Consider the following 25,426-nt stretch of genomic DNA (forward strand, 5'->3'; position numbering starts at 1 on the left):
AGCTTGCCCTGCAGCCAGGCTGCCGCTACTCACCAGACTCCAATGGTCACGTCTTCCTCTGGCTGGAGGTAGTAATTACAGGTGTGATTTAAACCTTGGTCCTGTGGTTTCTTCAAGTCAATAAAATAGGGAACCCTCACTGTTGGGGACAAAGAGATAGAAATCAGGATTAGCGGGGGTGGACACACACATGCAAGGCACACACGTGCACATCCATCCATGAATACACACAAGCAGGTTCACATGCAGAAATCAGAGGTGAAGCCCTTAAAAAGTACCATGTACTATAAGTTCCCACTCCTCCCAGACCCAGGCGCCCAGCTGCAGCCACAGTGCCCTGGGACAGGTATTGCAGTCGGGGTGAGGTCTACATAGAGCCTGGAACTAAGGCTGTGCAAGGGGTGAGGCGGTGCAAGTAAGGGAAGGAGCGATCTTGTCCAGGCCTGAGAAAGGAGCTCAGGGAGCAGACGGAGGCCGGGGCTGCAGAGGCCAGAAGAGCCTGCGGAAAAGCTTGGGAAGCTACGGTGGGAGGCGGCAGCCAGAGTGCACGGAAGGGGGAGAGAGGACATCCTGTGAGCTGCTGCCAGGCTGGAGCCACAGGACTTGAGGACCAATCAGATGCAGCTACAAAGAGGGCAAAGTAGATTCTGAGGTTTCCAGTGCTGTCACTCAATGCCAAAAGGACGGCAGCAGATGGGGTGTGGGGCAGCAAGACAGCAGGATGAGTGGATCCACAGAAAACCACAACAGGACGCACTGTGAAGTCACTGGCCATTGGGCCCAAACCAGGGAGACCCGTGGTTGTGAGACAGGAGGAACATCTGGGACACACAGGTAGGGTGAGAGGAGCAGGGAATGATGACAACATCACCATGGGGACTGTAGGATCCCCTGTTGTAAAAACAGCCAAACAGCACCAACATCAGCAATGCCCAAGTGTGCCTCAGAGGGAGGCCAGGTGCAAAATGTATGTGGGGTGAGATGCTTAATTTTTCCCTTATATACCATTGTATTTTATTGCTTGTAATGAATACAACTTTGAAGATTTATCTTATTGAAAAATGAAGAACTTGGGGCTGGTGCTGTGGCGTAGCAAGTAAGGCTGCTGTCTGCAGTGCTGGCATCCCATATGGGCACTGGTTCGAGTCCTGGCTGCTCCATTTCAGATTCAGCTCTCTACTATGGCCTGGGAAAGCAGTGGAGGATGGCCCAAGTGCTTGAACCCCTGCACCCACGTGGGAGACCCAGAAGAAGCTTTTGACTCCTGGCTTCAGATCAGCTCAGCCATTGTGGCCATTTGCAGAGTGAACCAGTAGATGGAAGACCCCTCTCTCCCTCTGTCTCTCTCTCTGTAACTCTTTCAAATAAATAAAATAAATCTTTAAAAGATGTTAAAACTCACTCTAGACTTTAAACCCCAAAGTCATAAGTTAATGGTACTAAGAGGGTAGAAATTTTTTTTTAAAAAAAGATCTATTTATTTATTTGAAAGTCAGAGTTACACAGAGAAAGGAAGGCAGAGAGATAGAGAGAGAAGTCTTTCATCCACTGGTTTATTCCCCAATTGTCCTCAATGGCCAGAACTGCGCAGATCCGAAGCCAGGAGCCAGGAGCTTCCTCTGGGTCTCCCATGCGGGTGCAGCAGCTCAAGGATTTGGGCCATCTTCTTACTGCTCTCCCAGGCCACAGCAGAGAGCTGGATCGCAAGTGGAGCAGCCAGGTTTTGAACCGGCACCTATATGGGATGCCGGCACTTTAGGCCAGGGTGTTAACCCACTGCACCACAGTGCCGGCCCCGGGTGGAAACGTTTTTTAAAAAAGATTTGTTTATCTATTTGAAAGGCAGAGCCACAGGGAGGCAGAGGCAGAGAGAGAAAAAGAGGGAGGGAGGGAGGGAGGGAGGGAAGGCGAGGGAGGGAGGGAGGGAGGGGGAGAGAGAGAGAGAAAGTAAGTCTCCCATCTGCTGGTTCACTCCCCAGATGGCTGCAATGGCCAGAGCTGCACTGATCCGAAGCCAGGAGCTTCCTCCGGATCTCCCACATGGGTGCATAGGCCCAAGAGCTTGGACCATCTTCTACCATTTTCCCAGGCCATAGCAGAGAGCTGGATTGGAAGTGGGGCAGCCGGGACTTGAACTGGCACCCAAATGGGATGCTGGCATTGCAGGCAGCAGCTTTACCTGCTATACCACAGCACTGGCCCCAAGAGGATGGAAACATAATCCAAATATGGTATTTAGGAGGTAGACCCTGTGGGAGTTCCTTAGGTCACTGGGGCTGACCCTTGGAAGGCCAGCTTTTGCAATCAGGAGTGGCCCAGCCACTCTACTTCCTGGCCCCTGTTGGCTTAATCAACAAGCCATGTGATGCTGAGAACACAGGAACATATGAGCTCGTTCCCCAGAAGTGCCCCAAGCATCTGCCCAGATATTGTGGGGAGAGACATGTCCTCCCACAGGGCTGCTGTCCACACCTCTAGCTCCTTAATGCACCTCTTCCTCAAGGAGCTGGCTATGTTTTAAAAACTTACATAATCTCTTCAAAGGCAGTCACAGGGGTGGCTCCACATTCCCCAGTGCTCCTGCTGGGCTGGCCTGAGCCCTGTGCAGTTCCTTGCAGTGCCTCCTGCTATCTGTGCCTTCCTCAGACAGAGGAAGCTTCACAGCGCTGTGAGGGTGCTGGCTCATCTGTGACAGAACTGGGACTGTTACCCTGCCTGCCCGACTCCAGGGCCCTCACTCTTGACCAAGTGGACAGGAAGTCAGAAAGATGAACCAACTGATCCCAAAAGGCCTTCACAAGATCTTATGGGGTAAGATCTCAGAAACCTAAGAATGTCACCTTACTTGGAAGGGTCTCTCTGCAATAAAGCTCAATGAGGGGTCTGCTCTGTGGAGCAGCAGGTTAAGCTGCCGCCTGTGATGCCGATATCCCATAGGAGTGCCACCGTGAGTCCTGGCTGCTCCATTTTAATCCTGCTCCCTGCGTATTCCCCCAGAGAAAGCAGCAGAAGATGGCCTGAGTGCTTGGGCCCCTGCCCACCCATGTGGTAGATACGGTTGTAATTCCAGGCTCCTGGTTTCAGACTGGTACACCCCAGATGTTGTGGTCATTTGGGGTGTGAACCAGCGGACAGAAGATTGATCTCTCTCTTTTTTAAAAAAATATTTATTTATTTATTTATTTGAAAGTCTCTCAGAGACAGAGAGAAAGAAAGAAGGACAGGCAGAGAGAGAGAGAGAGGTCTTTCATCTGCTGATTCACTCCCCAGTTGGCCGCAACAGCTGGAGCTGTGCCAATCTGAAGCCAGGAGCCAGGAGCTTCCTCTGGGTCTCTCACATAGGCACAGGGGCCCAAGGACTTGGGCCATCTTCTACTGAATTCCCAGGCCACAACAGAGAGCTGGATGGGAAGAGGAGCAGCTGGAACTTGAACCAGGGCCCATATGGGATGCTGGCACTGCAGGCAGGGAATTAACCTACTGCACCACAGTGCTGGCCCCCTCTATTTTTTTTTAAATGCTTAAATGAGGACATTGATGAAGACCCAAATCCAACACAACTGATGTTTTTATAAAAGGGAAATTTGGACACAGACACATGCAGAGGGAAGACGGTGTGAAGGCAGAAGCAGACTGGGGTGATGCATCTACCAGCCAGGGGACACCAAGGGTGACTGGCCACCACCACAAGTGGAAAGAGGCGTGGGCAGATTCTGCCCAGAGCCTCAAGGAACACAGCCCTGCCAACACTTGCAGTGGGACTCTGACCTCCAGGACAGGGAGATGATGAATGTGTTTCACATGGCCCAGTCTGTGGACCTGTCAGGGCAGCCCTCGGAAGCGAATGCAGTCAGACTAAGGAGTACAGATTTTATAGTGGTAGTGGGACCTGGAGAAGGCCTGGAAACTGTCCACTGCATGTCCAATCTCAGACTGTAGGAGCCTGCACCTGCTGCCCCATTCTGGGGCTGCACTCCACACCTGGAACCTCAGCATCTGTCACCTGCAAGGTGCCACGACGTCCTTAATAAAGCAGTGAATATCCAGGCCCAGGGCCCACTGTCAGCCCCACTCATTTACCCAGTCCTTTCTCTGTGTCTGGAATTACCCGCCAGCCCTTGCCAGAGGGAGACCTGCAACTATAAGGATCTGAAGGCATTGGGTTTCCACTGGCTCGGCTTCAGGCCTCACCCATTCTGTGTCCCGAGCAGCCAAGTTACTGCAACACAAACCACCTAAGGTCTGAGAGGCTCCCCTGCCCACTGCCGACTCTTATGAGGGTGAATCCAGAGAGCTTCCAGGCCAAAGATCCAGGAACCAGGAAGCCAGAGCCTCCTGGAGGACTGCTCCATTCCAAGAAGCTGCTCTGCCGATTCACTACTCTTCCTGCGTTGGAACCAGTCACGAAGACGGAGGCACAGTGAACGCTCTGACGCCCAGCAGACTCCGCCCCATGCGCTCCCCTTCCTCAGCAGGCCCTCCACTAGTGAATGATGAATTCTGGACTCCAGGCTTTGGCCTGGCCCAGCCTCGGCTGTTGCAGGCATTTTAGTAGTGAGCCATTGTGAGACCTGGGCCTGGATCAAGGTGTAATTATTTTTAATTAGGCCCCCATCTTGTAACTTGGGCCTGACCAGGCCCTGAATTCTGAGCCAGAAGCTCCTAAAAGTAAATAAATGAACTCCCCTTACAATAAACTCTCCTAGCAACAGCCGATTAGCAGATAACAGAGAAATACCTAGAGTTCCTGGTGTCTTCTCAGGGCAGATAAGGTGACTGATAGCTACCCAAAACCCTGCAGTTCGGCAGATACACCCCAGCAGCTCGGACCCTATGCTTCGGCCAATCAATTCAAAAGGCATCAACCCCAAAGCCACCTTTAGTAGGTCCGTTCCCGCCACTGGATGCACTAATCAATTCTAAGAGATGTCCTTTAAATTTCCTGCAGGATGAGATGATTTGCTAAATGGTAGTACCATAATGTATAGAATGTCTTTAACTGAAGGGTCGGGGCTCTCAATTCAGACCCGCTGCGTCGGTGTTGATTGAGAGTCCAGGCCCGGACCTGCAATAAAACTCTCATATGCTTTATAGCGGTATCGGCTCCTTGGTGGTCTTTGGGGACAACTGAACTGGGCATAACACCATCTAACAGAAGACCTGTCTGAATCTGACTCTCTCTCTGTCTTTCAAAATAAAACAAAAAATTTTTAAAAAAGATTTATTTACTTATTTGAAAGGCAGAGTTACAGAGAGACAGAGGCAGAGGGAGAGAGGCCTTCCATCTGCTGGTTCACTCCCCAAATGGCCATGTTACCAGTAAATGCTAGGGTTCTTGTCTTCGCACAAGAAAGAATTCAGGCGTGAGACACAGAGTAGTGGTAAGTAAAATAGCCAGGTTTATTAGGGAAGCTACATCCGTAAGAATGGATGGGCACCTCTCCAGACAGAACCTGAGAGAGAGTGCCCAGTCACTCAGACTAGGGGAGAGTGGGGTTACACGGTTGAGTGGAAAGAGTATACCTGGCCAGGCCAGGTGGGCAGCTCAGCACGGAGGTAGAAGACCGAGCATGCAGTCTGGGGGTGGGGGGTGTTAAGGGGATGGGTCTTGCCTCCCTACCTCTGCTCCTCTTGGAACAAAGGACTTTTTGGATGTAAATATGAAAAACTCCTATCTGAGTTTTCCCCTGAAGTTATCAGACAGGAGGAGCCTTAGAGGAAGGATGGTTACTGGGTAGAAGGGGCTGGGCGTGTTTGAAGTGCAGATGCCGGGCTGCACCTGGAAGATTATCAGGCAGAAGGGGCGGGACCCCCACCTGGCAGGTTATTGGGTAGAAGGTGCAGGGCAAGATACAAATCCTGGGCTGCCCCTGAAATGTTATCAGGATGACTTTGAGATGCACATGCTGGACGTAAATGTCTCCTTTGGCCTTTGTCACACACACATAAGCTCATATCTGACTTCCTACCTAACAGCCACAAAGCCACAGCTGTTGATCCAAAGCCAAGAGCCAGTAGCCAGTAGCTTCTTTCGGGTCTCCCATATGGGTGCAGGGGCCCAAGGACTTGGGCCATCTTCTTTTGCCTTCCCAGGCCATAGCAGAGAGCTAGATCTGAAGTGGAGCAGCCGGGACTCAAACCAGCATCCATTAGGGATGCGGGCACGGCAGGCAGTGGCTTTACCCACTACATCACAGCTCTGGCTCCAACAAAACAAAATATAATGAGATCATCCATCTACTAGCTCACTCCCCAAATGCCCACAACATCCAGGGAAGGGCCAGGCCAAAGCCAGGAGCCAGGAACTCCATCCAGGTCTCCCATGTGGGTGGCAGGGGCCCAGGTACTTGTGTCATCTTCCACTATGATATGGAACACCAGTGTTGCAAGTGGCAGCTTAACCAGCTGTGCCACAATGCCAGCACCTGAGATGGACATTTTTAATTGCCCGGGGATCTTCATTTTCAGGCTACATCTCATCCCAATCACTGCATTCAGCTGTAAGAGGTGGATGCCAACAAGGGAAGAGCTGGGTGGGTTATCCAGATATTATCAAATTCCAGGCTGGCGCTGTGGCTCACTAGGCTAATCCTCCGCCTTGCAGCGCTGGCACATCGTGTTCTAGTCCCAGTCGGGGCGCCGGATTCTGCCCGGTTGCCCCTCTTCCAGGCCAGCTCTCTGCTGTGGCCAGGGAGTGCAGTGGAGGATGGCCCAAGTACTTGGGCCCTGCACCCCATGGGAGACCAGGATAAGTATCTGGCTCCTGCCATCGGATCAGCATGGTGCGCCGGCCGCAGTGCAGCAGCCATGGCGGCCATTGGAGGGTGAACCAACGGCAAAAGGAAGACCTTTCTCTCTGTCTCTCTCTCTCTCACTGTCCACTCTGCCTGTCAAAAAAAAAAAAAAAAAAAAAAAAAAAAAATTCCAGTTACTTGATGTTGGCCCTAGGGCTTCCAAAAAAAGGCCAGAGGCAACCTGCTGAGTCCTGGCTGGCCTCCAAGCCAAGACACTCCTTTCACCAGGAGATGCACATGGTGAAAGGCCTGGGAGATACTCCAGGCTCCAGGAGCACAAATGCTGGTCATCACCACAGCATGGTTTGGCTGGAATCAGACGTATGAAGACTTTTGTGTGAACAGACATATGACAAAGATCAGCTGGAATTAAAGCAATGCATTCACAAAAATTTTCTCAGAGCCACTTTAATTTTCTTATTGTAGTGATAAGGGATTTTCAGGTAATCTTTAATTTTTTAAAAAATATTTATTTATTTGAAAGGCAGAGTTCTTCCACCCACTGGTGCACTCCTAAATGGCTGCAACAGCTGGAGCTGAGCTGATCTGAAGCCAAGAGCTTCTTTTGGGTCTCCCATGTGGGCTTGTGCCATCTTCTGCTGCTTTCCCAGGTGCATTTGCAAGGAACTGGATCGGAAGTGGAGCAGCAGAGACTTGGACCTGTGCCCATATGAGATACTAGTGCCATAGGCAGCAGCTTTACCTGCTACACCACATCACCGGCCCTTAATTTTTAGAATAACTGTGTCTGTTTTGCTTGTGAAAATATACTTAGGGGCTGGCGCTGTGGCAAAGCAGGTAAAGCCGCTGCCGGCAGTGCCAGCATCCCATATGGGTGCTGGTTCATGTCTCGGCTGCCCCACTTCCGATCCAGCTCTCTGCTATGGCCTGGAAACACAGTAGAAGATGGCCCAAGTGCTTGGGCCCCTACACCCACATGGGAGACCCAGAAGAGGCTCCTGGCTCCTGGCTTCGGATTGGCGCAGCTCCGGCTGTTGCGGCCATCTGATGAGTGAACCAGCAGATGGTTCTCTCTCTCCCTCTTTCTGCATCTCCTCTCTCTGTGTAACTGTGACTTTCAAGTAAAATAAATAAATAAATAAATAAATAAGAAAATATATTTAAAGGAGAATAATGCCTTAAATCACTGGTGCTGGGGTGGGCGCTGTGGCTCAGCGGGTTACGCCACCACTTGGGATGCCTTTGTCCAGTATCTGAGTGCATAGGATGGAGTCCCACCTCCACTTCCAATCCAGCCTTCTGCTGATGCACACCTGGGAGGAGCAGAGGATGACCCAAGTGCCTGGATCCCTGCCACCCACATGGGAGACCCACATGGAGTCCTGGCTCCTGGCTTTGGTCTGTCCCTTCCCTGGTTGTTGTGGGTACTTCGAAAGTGAACCAGGACGATTTCTCTTTCACTCTTGCTTTGTCAAACCAACCAACCACAGGTGCTATGCTTCTTCTAAAGCTTATGTATCTGATTTGTAAACTCGGACAGATTTGCTGTGAACTTAATATTTTACTCATGTTCTGGCACCCAAGAGATCGTCACACTTTCTTTAGTGTCAAATGGTTACCCACAGGGTCAAGATTCACATGTGAGACAAGATCGGAGGCCCCTCCCCAAAACACAGGCCCTGTGGTAGCAGGAGGCAAAACTCAGGTCACTGCCAGAGGGCACCTGAGACCCCAGAGCCTCTGCAAAGGAGAAAGCGCAGATTTTTTTTTTTTAAGGCTGAGCAAGGCGGGGTGGAGACAAAGAGACAGAGACTGATTTTACTGGCTTCTTCACTCCCCAAATGGCCAAAACAGCCACAATTGGGCCATGTTGAAACCAAGAGCCAGGAATTCTATCCAGGTCTCCCACATGGAAACAGGCGCCTAGCCTAACCATTTGGTCCATCATTTACTGCTTTTCCAGGCAAATCAGCAAAAAGCTGGATGGGAAGTAGAGCGGCCAGGACTCGAACCGGTGCTCTGATGTGGGATGCTGGCGTCACAAGTGGCAGCTTAACCTACTGCACCATCATGCCAGCCCCAGCACAGGTATTCAAAACTTGAATGCACATTATAACTGGAAAACCAGCACGCTCCCAGATTATTTTCAGAGAACATTCCTTCCTCCCACGACAGAAACCTGTACTTGGTGAGGGCCTTATGTGCTGCCACAACCCATCACAGCTCCCCAGGAAGGACAGAGGGGCCTGGAGAAGAGGTCACTTTGTCACTGGAGAGGCAGTATCCAGGGAGAACGTGTCTGCAGTTTGACTTGGGGGCCAGGCAGATGTCCAGGTGGGTAAGAACATGGCAAAATGCCCTGTCACTGCTCCTATAAACACCTGCCACAGAAAGGGTGGTCCAGAAACAGACTTTTTTTTTTTTAAATATTGGCAATTAAAAATCTCCTCCAAAAACACTACTGTATGTGTGCCTGTTTGAGTCTCAGCTCCAGCTTCCTGCTGTGCACCCTGGGAGGCAGCAGAAGGTGGCCCAAGTAGTTGGGTCCCTGCCACCCTCATGTGAGATCTGGACAGAGTTCCCGGCTCCTGGTTCCAGCCTGGCTCAGCCCCAGATGTTGCAGGCATTTGGGGAGTGACCCAGCAGATATGAGTGTGCGCTGTCTCTGTTTCCATTTCTCTCTCTCTCTCTCTCTCTCTCTCTGTGTGTGTGTGTGTGTATATGTGTCTGTGTGTCTGCCTTTCGAATAAATTTTAAAAAATTAAAAAAAAAAAAAAACCTCTGCTGAAGGCTCTCCTGCTCTTGCAGGGCAGATGCATGGAATGAAAGTGTTAAGGTTGGACACCTTCCTGGGGGCTCTCTTCTGTAAGCCACGGAGGCCAGACTCTAAGAACCCCAAGTTCTGCCACCTCCTTAGGAACCCAGCACAGCAGTCTGTGGGCTGTGTCCAAAGCAACATAAATTGTCCATCTGAAGAACATCAGTTCAGTTCAGGTATTTGCCGGGACTCTGAGGCGTGCCAAGTCCGGTGGCACACCCTGCCCCAACCCACATACAGCATGCCCTCACACCCTGGGCAGCAAAGGCGCCCAACCAAGGTGGCTGGAGGCTGGCAAATCTGTCGATCCTGCAGCTTCATGTTTTACATAAACTCAAACTCTTTTCTGCACCATATTGTGTCCATTGGTCAGAAAACCAAACCTCCTTTGATTTTAGTATGTTAGCTCTTTTCAAGCCTGTGCTTTGCACAAGTGGCAATATTTGGCATAAATTCCTAAAAGTTCGAGCCGGCGCCGTGGCTCAATAGGCTAATCCTCCACCTTGCGGCGCCGGCACACCGGGTTCTAGTCCCGGTTGGGGCGCCGGATTCTGTCCCGGTTGCCCCTCTTCCAGGCCAGCTCTCTGCTATGGCCAGGGAGTGCAGTGGAGGATGGCCCAGGTGCTTGGGCCCTGCACCCCATGGGAGACCAGGAAAAGCACCTGGCTCCTGGCTCCTGCCAGGATCAGCGCGGTGCGCCGGCTGCAGCGGCGGCCATTGGAGGGTGAACCAACGGCAAAAGGAAGACCTTTCTCTCTCTGTCTCTCTCTCTCACTGTCCACTCTGCCTGTCAAAAATAAAAAAAAAAAAAAAAAAAAAAAAAAAAAAAAAAAATTCCTAAAAGTTCATTCAGCTTCTTTATCTTTAGGAACTTCTAATGTCCCTCAGTATATCAGATGTATTTTATGGTTATTTTAAGCCACTCAAAAAATTCACTTCACATCTACAGAGTATTAAACATTGATCTTTCTCTTGCCACTATGAAGCACAGAAATTCCTTTTATTCACTAACTTCCAAGTTTCTGTGATTAACACCCCAAATTTGTAAGCACAGAAGCCTGCAGAGCCTGGAACAGTTACTACAGATGTGGGGGTCTTGAGCCCTGAGTCCCTTTCCTGCCATGCTCTGCCCAACCCCAGGCCACAGCCTCCCATGGACCCACACCTCTCAACACACCTCTGGCCTGTGTCTGCCTCGGCCCACTTCTCTCCCCAACTCATTTGCTGCCTCCATCACTTCAAACCTGGCTTTCGAAACACACAAGAGCCAAACTCACCTGACACAAACCCATCCAGATGGCTTGTCCTACCCTACCGCAAGGCTGGTCCACGCCGTCTCATGGAGCAAACCTCTAACAGGCAGGCCTGCCCTTGCCTCCTCACCTCACCTCGCTAGTGTAAAATGATGCTCCTTAAAAGGATGGCTCCCATCAACCACACACCTCAAGCTTGGTCCTCATACCTTTCTCTTCCCATTTCCCCAAAAGGAAACACAGCAGGCAGTTGGTCTAGCACTCAGGATGTCCAAATTCCATTTGGGGTACCCGGGTTTGAGCTCCAGCTCCAACTCCTGACACCAGCTTACTGCTAAGCAGACACTGGGAGGCAGCGATGAGAGCTCAGGTAGTTGGGTCCCTTCCACCCACAGGGGAGCCCTGGACTGGTTCCTGGCCCAGAGCCGTGGGCATATGGGGAGTGAACTAGTGAACGAGGACTCTGTCTCTCTGTCACTCAAATTAAAAAAAAAAAAAAAAAAAATTAAACCTAGAACAACTTTGGAACTCTCAACTTCCAAGATAACTCAAATAAACTCCAATATCTATAAGGCCTACACATGAGCTGACAGAAATCAAAAGTATCAAGTTATTTTTTGAGGAGAAAAAAAAAATCCTTTTAAAAAAGAGAAAAGCATAGTAATAACTGTTGCTGAAAAGATTTGTTTATTTATTCTGAGAGCATTTTTTAAGGTTGCTATCTTTTTTGAGGTCATCTTTTCCAAGGACAGCAAACCCCCAGACCACAGGACTGCCCATCTCCACCTGATGGCTTCCACAGCTTCTCACGTCAACATGTGTACCACTGCCCCATGCAGGGCATTTTCCAGGTAACAGAAACATTCCATTTCCTGATTGGGTGGTGTCTCACTCTCTCTACACATCCACATCCACCGCACACATAGATGTGTATGTCTCCCTAAATGTAAACTCAACCTCAATGAAAACAGACCCCCCCTAAAATCAGACATCGCCATGAAAAAGTGGCACAGGGTACTTACCGAAATTCAGGAAAATCAGTTTGGCCTGTATCCCAGGACACAGTTTGATGAGAAATGGAATGGCAACATACAACCCCAAAACACAGAGGAGAATCTTCCTCAGGCGGAACCACAGGCCCTTTCGCCTGCAAGAGAAAAGCAATCCACAGGTCAGAGGCAGCAGACACAGTTTTTCTGTGGCTAATTAACAGAATTATGAAAATCACTGAACAAGGGCCACAGGTTCTTTTCCCAGGAGGATGCTGCCAGTACTAAGAGCAGCCTCCACCTGCATTTGGACAATAACCAAATCTGAGCTTGGAGTTCCACTGGGAGGAAACGCTTTGTTTCCTGAGAACCAAAGGAGCGGTCCTATAGGTTTCTCACGTTCGCTCCTGGGGAAGGACCCAGTAGGGACAGCAGTCCAAGCCCTTTCCACCGGCCCCACCTGACATCACACCCTGGCGGCAACCTCATCTTGGAGCAGCTGGCCTTCCGGGGGCCTCACGGTCAGCTCCTGCTGGCCAGTCGCAGGCGGGTGTGAGTTACTCATTAGCTCCCTGCGGGCAGCAGCGCCCCACGCACATTAGCAGAACCTGCCCTCACCAGGTCCTGGAATGCACAGGTGGCTGAGAACCAGATGGAGGCTGGCCCTGACCATCCTGGCATTTCCACCCACCCCTTGGAGCCCCTCTCCAGGCCCCTTGGGTCAGTCAACACCCCGGGGTCTTCAGATTCCTCTAATCCCTCACCAGCTCTCAGAGTTCCATGTCCTGTTCCCAACTCCCTTTGAAAAACATCGCTAACTCTCAAACTCCGCTGACCTCAGGAATTCTCTACTGAGGACTCTGAAGAGCTTCTGTTTCTAAGGTTTACAGTGAACTGCTACGCGTTAAAATGAACACATGTAAAAATCATCTAGGAACAAGGGACAATCCATTACATGTTTTGCAAGACAGAAAATTACAATGAGAAGGGGGGAAATTCTTTATTCTAGACAGCTGAAGAGAAGACATAATGGACTGTCACACCTGCTTCTGCCTTCAATCTTTTGTGACACCGCATGTCATGGGGCAGCTGGGACAGTTCCCTGGACACCGGGGAAAGAATGGAGAGAAAAAGGCAAATTTCACCTTAGTGCTATTATGGGAGTCACTCTGACCTTATGGACTCTCTCAGGGGACTTTGGGGACCCCTGAATACCCAGGGCACACCTAGAGAACTGCTGTTCTCACCTCATCAGGTTTAAAACCTCATGGAGTCCAATTATTTATTTCTGGACTACTTCCAGAAAAGTACTTTGGGTGGATTGCAAACATACACGGACCTGCTGACACATGTAGCACACATGTAGCCCTCAGAAGCTCTATGCTAAGGTAGATAAGAAAGCCTCAAGACACTGTATGCTACATGATCCCATTTGTGCAAAAATTCTAGAAGAGGCAAAGCTGCAGGGGCAGAGAAACTGAACAGTGGGGGCGGGGGAGGGGGAAATGACAACAAGGGAACGAGGCCATTGTGGAGCGATGGGAACACCCTTTTTTAAAAAATACTTATTAGGGGCTGGTGCTGTGGTGTAGTGGGTATAGCCACCGCCTGCAACACCAGCATCCATATGGGTGCCAGTTCAAGTCCTGACTGGTTCACTTCTGATACACCTCTCTGCTATGGCCTTGGAAGGCAGTAAAAGACGGCCCAAGTGCTTGGGCCCCTGCACCCACGTGGGAGACCCAGAAGAAGCTTCTTGGCTTTGGATCAGTTCAGCTCCGGCCGTTGTGGCCATTTGGGGAGTGAACCAGCAGACAGAAGATCTCTCTCTCTCTCTCTCTCTCTTTTACTTATTTATCTGAAACACAGAGTTAGAGAGGGAGAGAGAGAGAGAGAAAGAGATTTTCCATCTGCTGGGTCACTTGCCAGAGGGCCGCAATAGCTGGGGCTGGGCCAGGAATATGGTGGTTAACCAGATGATGTGGAAGAAGGACTTAAAATGGCATCTTACGAGTCCAGGCACGTTGTGCCTCTTCAATGAGAAAAGTGGCTAAAAGTGTCGGATCCAAAGCCTGTTTTGACATGCGACCCACCACTTAGCTGACCTACCTTGGACAATGTTCTTAGCACCTCCGAGCCATGCTTCCTTGCCTGTGTGATGGCGAACTCCTGGAAAGGTGCGCATGTGGACTGTGTGTGAGGATCCTGACCCAGCCCACAACACACCCAGGCTGCCACCCCCATCTCTCTTCCTGCTGGAGGAAAGCACGGGGTGTGGGCGCAGGCAAGGAGAGCATGGGTGTAAAGGGAGAGGTTGGAGGAGCCCAGGAGGATCCGGGACTTAATTCTGAGGGAAAAACAGAGTGCTCATAAAGAAGGAGTTAGCCCACAGTCAAATGTGCTCCTACCAGGAGCCCCAGGCTTGTGTCTGGGTGCTCGCTCCGGCCACATGTGGTCACCTTTGCGTCCCTCCCAAGGTTTGCTCACTCTCGTCCTCCAGGCCTGCACAAACCTGCACCCTATGATGCAGAGGTTGGGTGGTTTGCTACTGTGTGCCTGGAGAGGAGAGAAGGCACACATCCATGCAAAGATTTGTTCAAGGCTGTTCCTGGCAGCTCTGTCCACACAGCCAGAAATTCTAACAACCAAACATCCCTTCATGAGTGACTGGGTATACAGACCAGAGTACCTCCTTAGTACAGAATCTAACCCACAACAAGCGCAGTCAACTGGTGGCACCTGCTGAGTGAAAAGCAAACGCGAGAAAGAAGGCCAGGTCACTGGCAGATTTTCACTCTGCTATGAGTTCACCTGAATGGTGTCTGTTAGTAAACCAGTATTGTTTTCCGTGCTAAGGGTGCTTCTTCCTTCACAGAAATGCATAGCTCTTTATCATCCTTCTATTTCAAAACAGTTTACATAACACAGAAATCATCTGCTCCTTATAAAACTAAAAGAATTTAACAAAAAAAGGGGAAACCAAGAGGATGCAAGCAAGGCTTAGGGAAGCCGGGACACCCATCTCCGTTTCTTCAGTTCTCACTTCTGCTGATCCTCTGGTTAGAGTCCCAGAATTCCCCTTAGTTACAGTCTTCAGTGATTACCGAGGGAAGTGCTATTTATGGAGTGACTCCCTGCTAGGAGTACCTGCTGCTCTGCATTGCTTGTAGGAAAGAACATGGCCCACACAGCCCAGGGACCATCCTACCTCCGCTCAGAGCCTGCCTGTGGCCTGGTGTAACCGCAGAGACCCACGTTTCTCAGACTCGGGCATCCAAGCGCACAGCCACAGTATCTGCTGTAGCCTGTGCTATGACTCGGTGTGTCTTTCTTTAGAGGTTACTAGTGCTGTCGACAGATAACCACAGTCACTGGCCATGAAGCTGAAGTGTAAAATGTAGTAAATGGACTTGCCCTATGACCTGGCAACTGCACTCCTGGGCATTTAGCCCAGGGAAATGAAAACTTAAGTTTCAGCACAGACCTGTACAGGAATGTTTACAGCAGCTCTACTTGTTATGTAGATGTCCTCCAGCAGGTGAATGGGTAAGCAGACCCTGGAACACTACTGGACCGCTGAAACATACCACAGTGGCCTGAATGAATCTTAAGGATGCATAGCATAACTGGAGGGTTACATATGTCAGGAGTCCATTTATACAACACAGTTGAAATGACACAGTTCTAGAGATGGGTACCAGATTAGTGGCTGTCTGGGGCTGGGGGTAGTGGGAGAAGCTGGGGTGGCTCTGAAGTGGAGGCATTTGGGAGCTGGGTGGAGTGGGTGCAGTTGAGCATCGCCATGGTGATGGTGGTCACACAAAGCTGAACACCCTCTACCGATGGCATCAGAGTCAGTGTCCTGGGCCTCATCCGCACGTCAGCTGTGTGCCATGCTGCACTGAGGGAGAGGGAAGGCAGCCCTGAACTTCCCAGTGCATTTCTCTGTAAGCTCCCGCAAATCTGTATTTCAAAATTGTAAGGGGATAAAAATTGGGGGAAAAAGTCAGTCACTGAATTGCAAAAATAGAAAGTAAATGAAAGTAAGTAATCATTAGTCCCATTTTCACAGGTCAGGAAACTGAGCCCTAGGAATTGGGTAACTTACTCCCACCATAGGTCACACTGAGCACTAGCAGCCCAGCAAGCCCAGGGCCTCCTGACCTCTGCCCCAGACGCTGCTCTGGCCCCCTGAGGCTGCCTTGCGTCTCCCAACCGCTTCCCTTCATTCTGGCCTCCCCTTCTGGGGAGGGCGGGATGCCCAGAGAATGCAACATGCAACCTGGGGTTTTCTTTGAAGTAATGACAGATTTTCAGAGAATTTTTCAGAGGGTGCTTAAAAATGTTTTAAAATTTATTTGAAAGGCACACACATACAGAGAGAGAGAGAGAGAGAGAGAGAGAGAGAGAGAGAATATGAATCAATCTTCCATCCACTAGTGCACTTCCCGAATGCCCATTACATCAGTGGCTGGTCTGGAACTCAGTCCAGGTCTTCCATGTGGGTGACAGGGACCCACTACTTGAATCATCACTGCTGCTTCCCAAGGTGCACATCAGCAGGGATCTGGAATCAGAAGCAGAGCTAGGACTTGAACCCAGACACTCTGATAAAAGACATGGGCATTGCAAGTGGTGTCTTAAATGCTGAGCCAAATGCCTGCCCTGTGGAAGGGGACTTTTAAACAAGTTGATTGATACAAGGATAATTTGCACAATTTACAACTTCCTTTTAAAACAAATCTATTTTTTTTTTTTTTTACTTATTTGAAAGGCAGAGTTAGAGAGAGAGAGGAGGATAGACAAAGAGAAAGATCTGCCATCCATTGGTTCACTCCCCAAACGGTCACAACACATGGGGCTGGGCCAGGCAGTAGCCAGGAGCCTGAAGCTTCATTTGGGTTTCCCACATGGGTGCAGGTGCCCAAGGACTTTGCCGTCCTCCACTGATTTCCCTGCTGCATCAGCAGGGAGCTGGACTGAAGTGGAGCAGCTGGGTCTCGAACCGGTGCCAGTATGGGATGCTGGTGCTGCAGGTAGAGGCTTAACTCTAGGCGCCACCGCACCGGCACCAATTTACAACTTCTTGCCGCCTCCTAGAGGAACAGATCCCAAGGCAACTGCTGTTTGCACTGGTTGGGAAGGTTGCTGGATGGAGGCTGAGAGTGAGCTGAAAGGACTGGGAGAAGGTGGAGGAAGTGCCTGGGAAAGGCTGGGGGCAGGGGCTGACGAGGTGATGCACCACTCCGGCACCACCCTGGCTCTCACCCCAGCTCCCCAGGCCTCTCTGGGACCCAGCAACCGAAAGACTGACACCCAGCTCTGTGTGTGTCTGCACAGCAGGCAGAAGGTGTCCTCCGTGCCATGGGCCACGGATGAGGCTTGGCAACCAGAAGGGAGCTCTGGGGAAGGGGAAGGGCTGTATGAAGCAGAATTTCTGGGGTTTTGCCTAAGGTGCATGAAGTCAGCTCTGTCTTTCAAGAAAGGCCGCCTGACCTATAAACCAACTCAATGACGTTTCCTAAAATGGTTAGATGTAGAATCTTATCAGACACCCTAGTCTCTCCAAAGTGACCTGAGAATACATCATGTTGAGATCAAGTTTGTTTGATTTAGGTATGCAAAATTAAGAGTGAAAAATGCGACTCGGAGCACTTCCTGTTTCCCGTCTGGTGTGTGAGGAACTTAAAGGCCGCTGCTCATCCCAACAAGTGAGAAGCTGGACAAACTGACCAATCAGCAGCTCTTCCTGGATCCATCAGAGCAGGGAAGTCACAGGGCAAGCTGCTGCCCAGAAACAGGAAAGACAGACGGGCAAATCCTGAGGATCGCCAGTGTCTGCAGAACTCCTCCCATTGACCTGAGCTGTAAGTGGTGACTGCTGGGGGCTCAGCATGGACAGGCCTGAGAGTCCACACCTCCGGGGACCCAGACAAGTGAGGGCGTGTGCACGCCCACATGTATGTGTGTGCATGCACATGTGTGCACAAAGTATAGGGAGTGAGGGAGCCAAGTGCCCTTCTGAAAGTTTTACCTCCAGGAATCCCAGGACATCACAGTGAACACTGGAGAAGAATCCCCTCGCCTCTGGCAGGAGGAGGGAAAAACATCCATTCTGAATTAGGGCAGGGTGCTAATCCTGTTCTTTTGGACAAGGCCAGCTTCAGCAGAGAAGCCCACCTTGGGATAGGTTTTATCTGAACCTAATGGAGTTGGGGGACGGGAAGTATGCAGGCTTAGCTGGTTTTAGCCATCCTGCCCCACCATGGTGGTTGTGTGCAGCGGGGGTGCGGACCGAGGAGCACTGTGAAGCTCACAGGCACAGCTCTGATCACAAGCCTGCAGGGCACTTCCTCCCCCACACATTGCCAATGCTTCACTACAGGCCTACACACAGCACTTCAAACCCCTCTCTCCATCAGGAATGGAAACCAGCAAAGTCAGGAAGGACACAGTTGAGCCCAAAGCACATCTATCAGCTGGATACACCCAACAGCGGCAGAACACACGCCTGTCTCAAACTCACACAGAGCATTCACGACAGGTTAAACAACGGAATCACACAATGTCTGCTTTCAGATCACAATGAAATTAAATTAGAAACCAATAACATGGGGCAGACGCTCTGGCGTAGTGGGTCAAGCTTCCGCCTGCAGTTCTGGCATCCCATATCGGTGCTGGTTCAAGTCCTGACTGCTCCACTTCCGATAGAGCTCCCTGCTAATGTGCCTGGGATAGCAGTGCTTGGGCCCCTGCACCGCATGGGAGACCTGGAAGAAGCTCCTGGCTCCTGGCTTCAGCCTGGCCCAGCCTTGGCTGGTGTGGCCATTTGGAGAGTGAACCAGCTAATGGAATATCGCTCTTTCTGTCTCTCCCTCTCTCTCTCTGTAATTCTGACTTTCAAATAAATGAATACATCTTTTTTTTATAAAAAATCAATAACAGATTGCTGAAAAATTCCAAAATACTTGGCAATTAAACAAAACACTATTAAATGAGAAAATGAATTCTTGAGACATTATTTTGAACTAAATGAAAATGAAAATACAATCTCTCAAGATTTCTGGTATGCAGGGAAAGCAATGTTTAGAGAGAAATTACAGCACTGAATGCATATATTAGAAAAGAATAATGATAAAATTAATCACCTAAACTTCAACTTCAGAAAACTAGAAAAAGAGCAAATGAAATCCAAAGTAAGAGACTGAATAATAAGTTTGAACAGACATCAATGGAATTGAAATCAGGAAATCAACAGAGAAAAATCAATAAAAATAAAACTTCAGTTTTTGAAAGGATCTGTTGAATTGACAAATTTCCATGTAAGCCATGATAACTGAAAAAAAAAGATACAAATTACTAATAGATCTAAATCACTAATGTAAGAAATGGAGAAAGGGGGCCAGTGCCGTGGTTCACTTGGTTAATCCTCCACCTGTAGCACTGGCATCCCTTATGGGTGCCGGTTCTAGTCCTGGTTGCTCCTCTTCCAGTCCAGCTCTCTGCTGTGGCCCGAGAGGGCAGTGGAGGATGGCCCAAGTGCTTGGGCCCCTGCACCCGCATGGTAAACCAGGAAGAAGCACCTGGCTCCCAGCTTCAGATCGTAGCAGCCATTTAGGGGGTGAACCAATGGAAGGAGACCTTTCTCTCTGTCTCTCTCTCATAGTCTAACTCTTTTAAATAAATTAGAAAGAAACAAAGAAAGGAAGGAAGGAAGGAAGGAAGGAAGGAAGGAAGGACGGACATCACTATGGCATTCATTCACAGCAAAAGGAACAATGAACAATTCTATGCCCACAAATGTGACAACCTATATGAAATTAACCAATTCCTTGAAAAACACGCAAGCTGCCAAAACTCATGTAAGAACAGACAATCTGAACAGGCTATTCCTTCTACATGAACTGAAACCATGGTACGCCGTCAGCTGAGCTCTGACAAAGGAACAAGGCTGTGAGGGCAAAACCAGTCGGAAAACAGCACCATAACCGCTGCACATCCATGGGCAAAAGAATGAATCTGGACATAGACCACACACGTCAAAAAAATTAACTCAACATGAATCATACACATAAAACACCAAACTATAAAATTCCTAGTAGATGAGAGAAAATTTACATCACCTTGGGTACGATGATGTTTCAGATATAGTACCAAAGGCATGATCCATGAAAGAAACAACAAGCTGAATTTTGTTACAATTAAAAATTTCTGCACTGCACAAGACAATGCCATGAAAAAAAGAAGAGAAAACCAGGGCCGGTGCAGTGGTGTAGCGGGTAAAGCTGCCGCCTGCAGTGCCGGCATCCCATATGGGAGCCAGTTTGAGTCCCGGCTGCTCCACTTCCGATCCAGCTCTCTGCTATGGCCTGGAAAAGCAGAAGATGTCCCAAGTCCTTGGGCCCCTGCACCCACATGGGAGACCTGGAAGAAGCTCCTGGCTTTGGGTCAGCGCAGCTCCAGCCATTGTGGCCATCTGGGAAGTGAACCAGTGGATGGAAGACACCCCCCCAATATCTCTGTAACTCTGCCTTCAAATAAATAAATAAATCTTTTTTAAAAAGGATCACTAGGTTGGCGTCATGGCTTACTAGGCTAATTCTCGGCCTGTGTTGCCGGCACCCCGGGTTCTAGTCCTGGCTGGGGCACTGGATTCTGTCCCGATTGCTCCTCTTCCAGTCCAGCTCTCTGCTGTGGCCCAGGAAGGCAGTGGAGGATGGCCCAAGTCCTTGGGCCCTGCACCCACATGGGAGACCAGGAGGAAACCCCTGGCTCCTGCCTTTGGATCAGAGCAGCGTGCCGGCTGTAGCAGCCATTTGGGGGATGAACCAATGGAAGGAAGACCTTTCTGTCTCTAACTCTGCCTGTCCAAAAAAAAAAAAAAAATAGTATCACTAGACATCTGTAAGAAGAGTCCAACAGCAAAATGCTGACAACACCATCGGTGAAGTGAAGCAACAGAAACCCTTGTTCTTGGTGGGAATACATAGTGGTTCAGCCACTTTGGAAGATGGAAGGCAAGTCAAGAATGTTTAGTGAATTTAGGTGGAACCAAATGTAAACATTACACTAAGAAATCCAAAGAAATAAAAGGAACACTACTTGATTTTGAAAATCTCACAACCTAGGTAAGAGAAGTTTCACATTGTCACTTTTATCAGACAGTTCCATTCCTATAAATAATTCAGTCCAGTAAGAGTCTGCAACTGGAGGCTGGCGCTGTGGCACAGTGAGTTAAGCCTCTGTCTGTGGTGTCAGCATCCCATATGAACGCCAGTTCAAGTTCCGGCTGCTCCTCTTCTGATCCAGTTCCCTGCTTATGTCCTGGGAAAGCAGGAGAGGATAGCCCAGTGCTTGGGTCCCTGCATCTGTATGGGAAACCTGGAGGAAGCTCCTGGTTCCTGGCTTCGGATCAGCCCAGTTCTGGTCATTGTGGCCATTTGGGGAGTGAACCCGTGGGTGGAAGACTTTTTTTTTTTTTTAAGATTTTATTTATTTGAAAGAGAGAGGTAGAGACAGAGAGAGAGGTCTTTCACCCGCTGGTTCACTCCCCAGATGGCCGCAGTGGCCAGAGCTGCGCTGATCCAAAGCTAGGAGCCAGGAGCTTCTTCCAGGTCTCCCATGTGGGTGCAGGGGCCCAAGGACTTGGGCCATCTTCTATTGCTATCCCAGGCCATAGCAGAAAGCTAGATAGGAAGAGGAGCAGCCAGGACTAGAACTGGCACCCACATGGGATGCTGGTGCTTCAGGCCAGGGCTTTAACCCGCTGAGCACAGCGCTGGCCCCTGATGAAAGACTTTTCTTTCTCTCTCTCACTCAAATAAATAAATAAAATCTTTGAAAAGAAAGAAAATCAATGAGGCAGACTTCCTAAAGGAAAAAAAATAAGAGTCTACAACTAAGGGGCTGACACTGTGGAACAGTGGGTTCAACTATTGCCTGTGACACTGGCATCACATATTCGCGCTGGTTCGTGTCCTGGCTGCTCCACTTTCAATTCAGCTCCCTGCTAATGCTTCTGGAAAAGCAGCAGAAGATTGCTCAAATGCTTGGGCACCTGCCTCCCACCATGGGGGACCTGGATGGAGTTTCAGGCTCCTGGCTTTGGCCTGCCCAGCCCCAGTTTTTGTAGCCATCTGGGGAGTGAACCAGCAGATGGAACATCGCGCTTTAACTCTTTCAAATAAATAAATAAATCTTAAATTAAAAGGGTCTGTAACTAAGGGACATAGGTCTGTCATCTAGAAACACAGCCAGCATGGTGTTTTCAGCTGGGTCCTCTTGGGAGCCCTTTCCTCCTTGGACTGACCGCCTGGGGCTGGTATGCAGGGCATGCTTCTTTCTCCCACCCCTGGAGGTTTTTTCTTACAGAGGACAGGAGTTTCCAGATATCTGACATTAGCCCCAGGCATGAATATTTAATAATGAGAGACTACATTCTTTTGATATCTGAGAGCAGGAGCTCCCATAATAAAATTTGCCTTCTCTTGATTCGATTCCAGGCAGTGCTATGGTCAGGAATAAATTCCACTATCAAGTTCAGAAATTTTTTAAAAAAGACACAAAGGGAACAAAAAATTCACATGCCAGTGTTATACTTGCATATCAGAAAAATAAGAATATTTTCATGTTTAAGTACACACATAAAAACAACAAATCCAAAGCCCTTTTCTTCCAGAAAAAAGAAAGACATAGACTAAAGAGTTTTAGGCTAGAAGGAGAATATGAATATACAAAATTAGGGATCAGAAAGGTTAGATAATCACAGATGAGAAGATTTTCTTTAAAAAAAAAAAAAAAAACTAGGACCACTGTGTACTTTGCTAAACTAATAAGATTTTGATGATTCAAGGATAAAGACCATTTTATCAAAATTAGGGGGAAAAAAAACAATAAAACAATCCTCAAAGGAAGAGGTATAACTGATAACATCAACATCATTCAGCAGAGAACAAGACAATAACATCTACTGGGAGCATGTTAGGATTGCAACCTGGAGACACAAACTTCAAGCCGCCTTGAAAACATGCCCAGGCTTTGCAAAACTGGGGAGCTGTTAGTGTGGCAAAGGTCAACTGTCTTCCAAGAAGGGGACTCCAGCAGTTTCCGGAAGCAAGAGGAAGTTTCCACAGACTGTGGCAAAGGCTGGTGAATTTCACTCCAGAAATAGTTTTGGCAAGTTCAAGTTCAAGGGCCTGCTTGGGGGGGGGGGGGTCAGGTGGCTGCCTGTGAGACAGTGCAGTTTACCTGGGCCTGTCAACAAGAGACCCTGACTACATTCTGCTCCACTTTAATTTTGCTCTTTGACAAAAGCTATCAAAGAATTACATTCCTGAATGCCACCAATGGCCAGAACATTCACATTTCCCATGCCTTTTTTTTTAAAGTTAATTTTTCTTTTTCTAAGATTTATTTTATTTATTTGAATAGAGTTACAGAAAGAGGTAGAGACAGAGAGAGAAGTCTTCCATCTGCTGGTTCACTCCCCAAATAGCCGCAACAGCTGGAGCTGTGCCAATCCGAAGCCAGGAGCCAGGAGCTTCCTCCAGGTCTCCCACGTGGGTGCAGGGGCCCAAGGACTTGGGCCAGCTTTTGCTACTTTCCCAGGCCATTGCAGAGAGCTAGATCGGAAGAGGAGCAGCCGGGACTAGAGCCAGGGGGCTTTAATCCCCTCCGCCACAGTGCCGGCCCCTCCCCTACCTTTAAAGAAAGAGATGATTCTGCCCAGCCCAGCCCCAGCCATTGCAGTCATTGGGGAGTTAAATCAGTAGATGGAAAATTCTCTCTGTCTCTCTCCCTGTATAACTCTGCCTTTCAAATAAATAAATCTTTTTTTATTGAAGAGAGTAACAGGGAATACTCAAGCATATTCAAAATTGAAGGTAGCTTTGGTAAAATGGGAAGGTAGAATCAATATAGTACTACAAAGTAAACTACCAACTGATTTCAAATAGGGAGAGAGATAGGAAAACCTTAGTAACATGTAGAAACAAATCAGGTAGGACCGGAAGTGGGCTAAGCCACTATGGAAACGAGTCTGGCCTCTCCACTGGAAGTGAAACCTGCAGTTCTAGCATATGACCGACCCAGCAATCCAAAGAGCTGACACCAGAGATTGCAACAGATACTTCTAGACCACTGTTCACAGCAGCATAATTCAACGGTAGCTAAAAAGTGGGAGCAACCCAGGTATCCAGTAGGTGAGTGGATACACAAAATGTGAAATAATGCAATGGAATGTTATTCTGCCATAAAAGGAAATTCTGATGTATGCAACAACATGGTCGAACTTTTAAAACACCATGCTAAGTGAAATAAGCCAGACACAAAAGGGTAAACATTGTATGATTTCATTTATATGAAGTATCTAGAATACCAACATTCTTAGGAAGCAGAACAGTGGATACCAGGGGCAGGGTGGGGGTGGGAGGAAGGTGGGGAATTCCTGTTTAATGATTAGAGTTTCTACCTGAGTTGAAGGGAAGAGTTCTAGAAATGGACGGTGGTTGTATGATAATGTGAGAGTATTTTAATGCTACTGAATTGAACACTTAAAATGGTCATAATGGTAAATTTCATGTTTTACATATTTTACTGGAATTAAAAAAAAAGAAATCCAGGAAATACAATGAAAAACTAGCACAATATGATCAAGAAGGTCTTATTCCTGGAGCACAAGGATCAGCTGTGTCAGTAGTAAGAGAATGACAGAGACTGCTAAAAGGGTAACAAAATTCAACGTGCACTCCCGATACTACACTCAGTGAAACGTGAAGACATTCCTTAAGATGACACCATTCATGTGCATCTTCAATCATTCCTGGGTCATCAAAACCCAGGAGTAAAACATGAGACAGAGACAGGATATTCACTGTCATTCCTATGACTTAACACTATGCTGGAGGTACAAGTCAAAATAATAAGGCAAGGGGTGTGCATCAGGTCTAGTGGTTAAGTTTCCAGGTGGGACACATGCGTCCCATGCCGGAATGCCTGGGCTTGATGCCTGCCTCTGGCTCCCAACACCAACTTCACGTTAATACACAGCCTGGGAGGCAGCAAGTGATGGCTCAGGCAACAGGGCTCCTGCCACCCACTGGGGAGACCCCAGTTTAGTCTCCAGCTCCCAGTTTCAGTTCCTGCTGACTCCCCACCCCCACCCCACTGCTGTGGGCATTTGGAGAGTGAAACAGCAAATTCGGAACTTTGTTTCTTTGTCTCACTCTCTCAAATGAATAAGTAAAGTGGCATATTATTAAAAAAAGAGAAAATATAAAGTATAGCCATAACACTGGAACAGAAAAAATAATTGACATATGTCTATGTAAAAAATTCAAGACTCAACTGAAAAAGTATACAAAAAATATCAGAGAAAACGGAACTCTTGCTCCCACATAAATGCTAATACTTTCCTCATGCATCTGGATTTACAAATTCACACACTATTGGGAAAATATCTAAAACACAACATATAAATTCCCCAAAAATTATCTTGGTAAGAAATTAAGAAAAATATAGCACTTGGGTTAAAAGCATGGTCTATTAGTTCTGACAGCTTCTTGGTAGATTTCTTACACTTTTCTATACAGAAGATTATGTCATATACAAAAT

At 48.6% G+C, this 25,426-nt stretch overlaps 1 protein-coding gene across 1 annotated transcript in view; it reads right to left on the reverse strand.

Annotated features, from left to right (window-relative positions):
• Window positions 1–25,426, reverse strand: part of ABHD12 (abhydrolase domain containing 12, lysophospholipase) — a 90,574-nt gene that overhangs the window by 16,243 nt on the left and 48,905 nt on the right. Inside the window, exons 2-3 of the mRNA XM_008275443.4 lie at window positions 11,849–11,973; window positions 34–139 (exon numbers count right to left, since the gene is read on the reverse strand). Of these exons, the coding sequence (XP_008273665.2) occupies window positions 34–139; window positions 11,849–11,973 (231 nt within the window). The remainder of the gene's footprint in view (window positions 1–33; window positions 140–11,848; window positions 11,974–25,426) is intronic.

The sequence above is a fragment of the Oryctolagus cuniculus genome, chromosome 11 (assembly GCF_964237555.1).
Source record: "Oryctolagus cuniculus chromosome 11, mOryCun1.1, whole genome shotgun sequence".
Taxonomy (NCBI): Eukaryota; Metazoa; Chordata; class Mammalia; order Lagomorpha; family Leporidae; genus Oryctolagus; species Oryctolagus cuniculus.